This window comes from Delphinus delphis, chromosome 9, assembly GCF_949987515.2.
Source record: "Delphinus delphis chromosome 9, mDelDel1.2, whole genome shotgun sequence".
Taxonomy (NCBI): domain Eukaryota; kingdom Metazoa; phylum Chordata; class Mammalia; order Artiodactyla; family Delphinidae; genus Delphinus; species Delphinus delphis.
This window is the reverse complement of record NC_082691.1, coordinates 46058179-46067105: the sequence shown is the minus strand read 5'-3', so window position 1 is coordinate 46067105 and position 8927 is coordinate 46058179. Positions and strand designations below refer to the sequence as shown.

The 8927-nt window shown below is 41.9% G+C and overlaps 1 protein-coding gene across 1 annotated transcript in view; it reads left to right on the top strand.

The window, feature by feature from the left end:
- The first annotated feature begins 922 nt into the window (after positions 1 to 922).
- Positions 923 to 8927, top strand: part of GLCCI1 (glucocorticoid induced 1) — a 120527-nt gene continuing 112522 nt past the window's right edge. The window contains exon 1 of the mRNA XM_060020466.1: positions 923 to 1864. Within this exon, the coding sequence (XP_059876449.1) occupies positions 1423 to 1864 (442 nt within the window). The 5' untranslated portion in view covers positions 923 to 1422. The remainder of the gene's footprint in view (positions 1865 to 8927) is intronic.

Below are 8927 nucleotides of genomic sequence, written 5' to 3'. Positions count from 1 at the left end.
TTTAAAACCTTGGCTTACTGTGGGGTAAACTTAGGTTCCTGACAGTCATCCCAAATCTTAGTTTCTCTTCAGTTCCACTGCAGAATAAAAACTAAATTTACCCCAGTGGATTGTTACATCGAGTCTGGTACGATTTCTCCCAAGAGGCCACCTGCTTCTGGGAAAAGACAACAGGGTGTGCCCTCTATTACACCTCCATTTAACTGATGGTGTAATGATGTACAATTCCTTGTTGACCCCTGCAATTCAGAGTTATTGTCTTGGAACATATGATTTGATTATCTCTTTTCACTCCATAGGATAACTGTAAAAGTATCCACCCAGTGTTCAATCCAACCCCCAGACATTGCTTCTGATGGCCTTACATTTTTTTGATTAGTCTACTCGCCACAAAAACTCAGATTACTAAAATTAGTGGGGAAGGGATGGATTCTTCTAAAACATCCCACCACCAGAACAGGTGTACTTGCAAAGTAAAGTTTGCCTGACGCATCCTCTGTCTCAAGTTGTACAAACGGCCCTGGAGGGTGGAGCCCTCACAACCTGCTTCCCTGGGCGTGCGCGTCTGTGGGTGTCGGGGCACGCGCAGGACACACATGGACCCACTCTCCCAGGGCAGCCCAATCAAAGTCCCCCTCTCACCTCAAAGGCTGTCAACTCTCACGCCCCTCCTTGAGCGCACAGCCCCTTTCTCCCTCTTCGCTCCTTCATATCCCGCCTCCAAAGTAGGATGCCTATTCTCATTGGCAGGTGCTCCTCTCACTCCTACCCTGAAACCAATCACTCGCGTACTGGTGGAGAACGACGGAGCCAATGGGAATGCTCGTTGCGGCAGCTGCCGGCCCGGAGCGCCGGGAGGCGGTGCAGGGGGCGGGGTACGGGTTGAGGGGTTAGGTGCCTTATGGAGTGAGGAGCGGGCAGAAGAGGCGGCGGCGGCGTTTGCGGTGGCGCTGCTTCGCGTTCATCCAGGCACCTCGAGGCCCTTTACCCTTACCAGGTCCCCAGAAGCAGGGGTCCCGGCCCTTCCTGCAGCTGCCGGCCTCTCCTGCGCGTGCAGCCCCGCGGATCTGCGTGATCCCGGCGGCTGCCCCTTTCCCCTGTCAGCGCGATGCCCGGGGCGGCGGCGGCGGCGGCGGCGGCTCCGGGCTCCTCGCGGCCCCGGCCGTGACCGCCACACCGAGCCCGGTCGGGCGGTTGGGGCCGTTGGACGTTTGTTTTCGCAGCCTTCCCCTCCCCCCTCGCTGAGGCGGCGGGGGTGCGCGTTGCGAAGGGGGAGCCGAGAGACTCCTCCCCCTCCACGATACCCCCGCCCCTCCCCCTTACACACTCGCACGCACTATCGCGCCGGCTCCCACACGCTCGCGCGCCTCCCGCTCCGCGCCTCGGTGTTGGCCGGCATCGTCCAGGGCCCGCGGAGCCACCATGTCCACTGCCTCCTCCTCTTCCAGTTCCTCTCAGACTCCTCATCCCCCGCCGCAGAGGATGCGGCGCAGCGCCGCGGGTTCCCCGCCCGCCACCCCCGCCGCCGGGAGCGGGAACGGTGCGGGCGGCGGCGGCGTGAGCTGCGCCCCGGTTGCGGGAGCCGGCCGGCTGCTGCAGCCCATTCGCGCCACGGTGCCCTACCAGCTCCTGCGGGGCAGCCAGCACAGTCCCACGCGCCCGCCCGCTGCCGCCGCCTCGCTGGGCAGCCTCCCGGGGCCCGGCGCGGCCCGCGGCCCCAGCCCGCCCAGCCCGACGCCGCCGCCGACCTCAGCCCCGACCGAGCAGGCGCCGCGGGCCAAGGGCCGCCCGAGACGGTCCCCAGAGAGCCACCGGAGGAGCAACTCACCTGAGCGACGGAGCCCCGGCTCGCCCGTGTGCAGAGGTAGCGAGCCCAACCTTTCTGTCCTCCCGGGCTGCGTCTCCCCGACGGTGCCCTCCGTGGAAACTTCAGCCTCTCCGGGCTTCTCTTTGCTAGTGCATTATCGAAGGTGTGAAAGCGGCTTTGGGAACCTCACCCCCCTGCGGTCGCTGCGGGGCTTGGATGAGCAAACTGCGGAGCAACTTTTATTTGACCCTCCTGCCGCCCCTCAGCTTTATCTTCTATCACTCGCCTGTATCGAAAGGTTTTTCAGTTTAAGAGCTGATTAGCTCACTCATGTGTTTGCTGTTTGTAGTGGGGGAAGGAGGAGCTGGGCGAAACACTTAAAAAAACACGCACACAAACTCTCCGGCAGCAGATAAGGTGGTGGTTGTAATCTCTACAGCCTCTTTGTGCTTTCCTACAAAGTTCCTATAATGTGTCTGTGCCTACCGGGATAATTTTTTTTTTCTTTTTTGGGGGTGGGGAGGTGGAGGCACCAGTTATGATGTAAGGATATCCTGTTGGGTGTGTAGAGGGGACAGTTTTGGATGTGCAATTGAAGTGTACAGTGTTTGGTTTGGCTTTTTTTTTGTGGGGGGGGCTCCCTCTTTTCTCTACTTTATATAGTCATATGCATCAGGGCGGTACTGCACTGGAAACAGTTTATGCCCAACTCAAGACTTTCATGGTAAATTTCTAAGGACCTATTTGTGGAGTGTGCTCACTTTTTTCCTTCTATTTTTAAGTACACTTAACAGTTCAGTTGAGCTGTTAAAGGATCTCAAGTTTCGTTTTTCTTAGGTGTCAAAGGTAATGGTGAACTGGTGGATGCTGTCGGCTTCCCTTAATGTTTTGTGTTTTGGGGCGGTTTGGTTTATGTTTAGGGACACGGTGAATGATCTAGTTTAGTTCTGGGGGAGAAAAGGAAGTTTAGCCAAAACAAGGATGTAAAACTCATAAGGGAGGGAGGAGTAGCTCATGTTATTAGATACCACGCTAGGGCTACAGATGCTGCTGCTGCATTGTGGAGAGAACGGATCATACCGAGGGGAAAAATCTCTGCTTGGAAGGGAATCACTGTGGAGCCTGTGCAGTTTTTATGTGGTATGTGTAATTTTTTTAATGGAGTTTTCTTGATGAAGGTCTTAGACTTGGAGAAAGTGATTGTGTTAAGATAGATTGCAGTTTTGGTGTTTTGTTTTAATATTTCTGACCTGTAATTAGCATGTTGCTGAGGCCCTTGTTTTCAGACCACTTGATGGTGAGGCAGGGTAGGATGTAGTGCAGTGGTATGTGTACAGGAGCACCGAGAAATACATCCTGTAATCAGTATGCACCAGAAGGAATTTGCTCCCCCACTCCTCCCCCAGGTCAAGCCAGCTACAGAAACTGACATCCTCCAGCAAATCCTGAATGAATGAATGAAAACAACGTGATCGCCCTAATAATGACCACAACTGAACACACATCTTTGACTGTATTTTATAGAAAAGGCCACCATTTTCTAACAGATTAATGCCATATGCAACTCCTTTGCACATTTTCTAGAACTGTATGAAATGAGAGGTAACAGAATGAAAAGAAGGCAGCAGTTACATAAATTTTTGAGTGATTTAGTTTCAACAGTACATAGATTGAGTTTTGGGATTTTCTTTTAGGGACTAATGTAAGAGCCATAAAATAAGCACTGCAGAAAGACTGTGTTCAGAGGGTTTTGTGGGCATAGTGAGTAGTTTCAGCAATTGCTGCAACAATATATTGGTCATCTAGTACCTCCTCCCCTTTTGTTGATAAACACATCTTACAACAGATCATAGTACAACTTGTTTTTCTGCATCCTTCAAAAGTCTTAATTGCTTAGGAATTACAAGGTCCATCATCAAGTAGTTTTAATGAAATTTGTGACCGGGCTTAAACTGTCCTCTTTGTTGTATGTAGTATGTCACATCTGAGTTTAATGCAATTTTAACGCAATCATGATGAAAACACTTCTCTGACTCTGGTTGTTCAGGAGACAGATTTGCATCAGAGAGCTTGTATTGGGAACAGAAGAGGCCTTTCTGCTGTTTTTAACACCAGGTGGTTTTGTCAGTTTCTTACACTGAAATGATTTTGAATGTAGGTTCTTCTGCCCCCAGTTCCCTGATGATATTACCTTTCTGTTACTTCTCCACATCCCGCCTTGCTCCTCTCTACCTAAGTTAAAACTATACAACTAATCTGTTCTTTTTACTTATCTATTTAAAATTCATGCTATGAACAGTTGAACAATTTTTCAAACAATTATCTACTCAGTTTCTTTTGAATTCTGCAAGGTTCTGACTTCAGTGGATTGTAGCCTCCACAGGTCAAGGCTCCTGCCGCTGCTGCTGCTGCAGACACTGACATCACTATACTGCATGAATGAAAAACAACAACGTGCTCCATTTCTTGCTCTCCACCTCCTTCCTTTTCTGCACACTCCGTGTGTGTGTGTGTGTGTATATGTATGTATGTGTGTGTATGTTTAAGATGGTATTACGCTGTATTTGAAAGTACATTTAAAACTGTTAAATTAGGTAGGTGGTAGCTCAGGGATATGTGTTTAGTATAGAAGCATATTGCTTACAAGAAGCTTCAAGTGCTATGAGCATTTGGACTAAAGGTGACATAACAGCATTCAGTATTTTTTTATCTGGACTGGTGGTTATGGAAGAAAATACAGAAGATGTAAACAATTTTCTTTGTAATTGTTTTACCAAGAAGAAGTTATGAGACAACATAATTTCTTAACATGTTAGATCATTATCTCCCTCTGAAACATTCTTAATATGCACATTTTTAGGGTTAAGTCTAGAATAATAAAGAAATGATACTCAGATTATTTCACAAGGCTGAGGAAAAGCTGAATTATGTAAATAGGCACAATTTTAATATATTTATAAAATCTAGCAAGAAGATGGTAATTTTCTCTATTTTTGTAGCACAGTTTTAGATAATTTCAGTGGGTATCATAATAGAAGATATATAAATCTCCAAACACCTTGCTCTGTATAGCGGACATGGAGTTTTAAAAATTGAAATTATATTGTTTATGCATATGATCATATTTTTGTTTGCATTTTTAAAATTTTCTTTTGTATTTTTAAAACTTCAAAGTTTGTTATTTATATTCATTTCTTCTGCCTTTAGCAAAATGTCACCCTCCTCCTTGTTTAGTTCTGAAGGGTCTTGAAGTGGTGAATGACAAGCTACTGAATGCATCCTCAGGCTCCCTGTGATGTGTTTGTAATAGATGTAAAATCATAAAGTATTATGCAAATAGTTATTTTTTTGTAATGGTAATACATAAGTCTACCTTTGAGATAAATAGAACAACCCAAATGAGAATATAGCAGGATGTTAGTGTTAAAATTAATGATCTTTAAGCTAAAATCATGAGTAACAATGAAAATATAATAAAGTTGCTTCTTTCTGAAAACTTCATAAAGCAAAATCTATGAATTCAAAAACAGAACAGATACAATTTTATTGTGCAAGACAGTAAATAGCAATTGCAGGTCTTTTTGTGTTTTTTTGTAAGGATTGAGCACTGAGATGAAATATAAATTCTAAAAGATATAAAAACAGTTGCGTTAGAGCACTCGATGTAGAATACCGCTTATTTTTAAGTGTACCAAACCTAATAACAAAAACATGGAAGAGCTTGTAATTTATATAGTTCCTGCTGTGGAAAATAGCATGTGTTGATTCCTGATTTAACATGCCTAATATCATTAACTCTAGAGTGAAATTTGGTAAGAATTTTTCATGAGTACCTTGAGAGCCTTATTTTATACATTGAGAAGTTATGATTATATTTTAAAAGAAAATACAAAGCCAGCTAGCATATAATGCTGAATGACTGCCTGCATTGTGTGTGCATGTATGTGTGTGTGTCTGTGTTTTGATCAATTAATTTGCTTTCAGTTTTTTATTTTTCATTAAATTTTCCCTCTTGAGTCATTTTTACTGCTATGCTCAGTTTGTGGACTTCCAACATTTTTAATTACTTTTTTCTCTCTCTTTTTAAAGATACTCAGACATTCTCTTATAAAGTTACTTCTCAGGCCGATATTGTTGAAAATTAAGGTCCTCCGTTTGTCCCCCCCACTTTTAAAAATAGTTTTCCTTGGGTGCTTAGAGTTAACTTGCTTCAAAGCTTTCTTATACTAGACTGAAAACAGTTAAAGCTTTGACTGTTTTTCCTAAAGAGACAGGTTTCAGATACTGATTTTTGGGAAAGGTTTTCAGCCTTTGAGAACTACACTGAGTATCAGCAGCGTTCATTAATTTTTCCCATTAATTATGGTACGTAAAATTTCTACATCAGTGGGTTAATAGCAAAATAGATAAGTGAATTTATAGAAGTTTTTTTATTCTTAAACTGTTTTATGTTCAAAGATTATATTCCTTTTGAATAACTATTATTCTAAGCATATTGAATATTGTATACCTAGGGTGTATAAAAGCACCTTGGACAGTTTAGCTGTATGTAAAGTCGTGTATATATATTGAACTAAAAATTCTTTCATTATTTACAGTACTTTTTACAGAAGGACATTTCATTCACTGCAACGTATGTTGCTTCAAGGATTTAATGCAAATTAGGATTTATACATTGGGGAAGTGTTGAAGGGTAATGGTATCCTTGTGATTTTTATCTGTGATAATGTGGACTAAATGTGAATAAGAAAACAAAGGAGTAATTGGGCTCCATGGCAATGAATAACAATGGAAATAAACGGCAGTGTTCAACAAATGGCGAGTAGGAGAGGATTTTTCTTAAATCTGAAATTTAAAACATTGCTAAAAGCCTGTTTTATCAAAGCTTCCACATACAGCTAATAATCTGCCAAGAAGTATATACTAATGACTTTGTTATTCTTAATTTTAGTTTAGTCTTTTCTCCAGAGTTTAAATCCCCAGACACCACCACGATAGGCTTTTTCACAGCACCTGTCCTGGGTCTGTGCCTGGCACTGTTGTCTTTTGTCTTCAATATATAATTTTGTTCTCTCATTAAATGTCAAAGAAACCAAATCACTGATGCTGTTTCTGTCCTATATTCTATTTATTTTAACAAGAGGTTGAGCTTATCTGATGATGGTCTCTAACTGGGTTTGCCAAAAGTTAAGTGGAGGAAAGAGAGAACACTACTCACCTATTGATGTGAAAAACCTGAGTGAGAAACTGATGGAAGAGCCAGAAGCCAGTCTCTTTCCCTTTCTACCCCTCATCTGAACCCCTGGAACTGACCATGACTCTATGGATCATCCAGTTGATTCTAGAAGGATAATACTTGTGCTTATTCTGCAAAACAAATTATAATGGATTTATAGTAATTCTAAAGAAAACAGGATTATACTTAATTATGAACAAACTGTGGAAAAATACTTTTCTAGTATTTCATTTTTGTAGGAACAAACATGGCAGATACCTTTAAGCAGTGTTGTTTACCTCAGGTGAATGTTATTGTGGCAGCTTGCAGGACGAGGCAAGTTCATGAATAACTCAATAACCTCCCCAATATTATGTTGTATCTCTAATTGTTGTAGGTACAAAGGAAGAAAACATGTGAGTGCTTTACTATATATAAGGCAATATATTCTTTCATTCAGCAAGAAAGTGGATTTGAAATCATATCTTCCGATTCCAGATACAGTGTTCATTCCACAGGATTATCCTATTTCTCCTAATTAAAAAGAGACTGATATTGGTCATCAGCTGTGATTTCTGAGCTATAAGAATTACTAAAGAAGAGGTTTTCTATTGGTTCCACAGCACTATTACACTGTGCTGGGGTGTGCTTTGACATTTTCAGAATGTCTAAAAATGTGTCGAGAGAGAGAGGGAGAGAGACAGAGAGGAGGGTATGAGCAACAGTGTGTGTGAGAGAAATCCTGGTTCCTGAGGGGTCAAGGATATGGACTTGGTTGTATCTGGCCCTGTGTACTTCTAGAATCTATGCTGTTCTTGAATCGTATTATAGTGAGAAGTATTTTTCTCCATGATTATTAAAAGTTAGTTATACATGGTGGTAGACTGGTAGATGTTTCAGGAATTACTTAGCAGAGATTCTGGTCTCAAGAGATTGTCCTGGCAACTGGTACTAGGTTAATTTAGCCCCACCAGGAGCTAATATTTATCACTGTAATTTGTGGGTTTGAACTCTGTATATTTGTAACTTAATGCATTGCAACTATGGTGAACCTTAATAATGGCTCACCAAAAATAAGGATGAGTTAAAGAAACTAGTGAGATCCATTATTGTGTGGGAAGGTTGATGTCCAGAATTGTCTTCCACGTTATTAGAATTCAGAAATCCATTAAACTTCTGGATGTTTCATAACAAGAAGGCAAAAACTGCTAAAACTTGCTGCCTAGTGTCTAAAGATAAAATACCTATCAACTACTGACAGTAATATCCCCTTATTTAGCCAGTATGGCCTCAGGGTGAACTTCTGTTAATAGTCCATATAGCTAACCTTAACTTTTATATTACTAAAATATTAATTATTTAGTGAAACATTTTCTAAAATTATTATACAATTGTTTTCTTGAGCAGAACAAACAAGACATGAATGAACTCTTTGTGGCTTAATTAGCTTTATTAATACCTATGATATACCTAATAAAATAATTGCTGTTGATACTACTGAATATAAGATTGAATGAGCACTGACTGACAACTAGAGTTGCCCTATAACTGATTCTATAAATTTGCTTTGGGGATTGTCTTATTTCTGGAAAAGGTGGAATGAAGCAGTGTGTGGCTACATTTATTCCTTAATGGAATAACCTGGCTTTTTTCTCTAGAATTAATTATCAAGTTAAAGACCAAAGAAATGATTTTCCGAATGGTTCCATAAAAGAAGCTTAGAAACAGAAAGGTATACTGAAAAATATTGGATTTGGAGTCAAGAGACTTGGGTTATATTTCCACTTCTAACATTTGACTTATAGTAAGTTCTTAACTGTTTGCATCTTATTTTCTCTATCTTTAAAATGATATAGGTGGGTTTTTTAAGAGTTTGGTTGTGTAGGGAAAAGATTCCGCTATGGA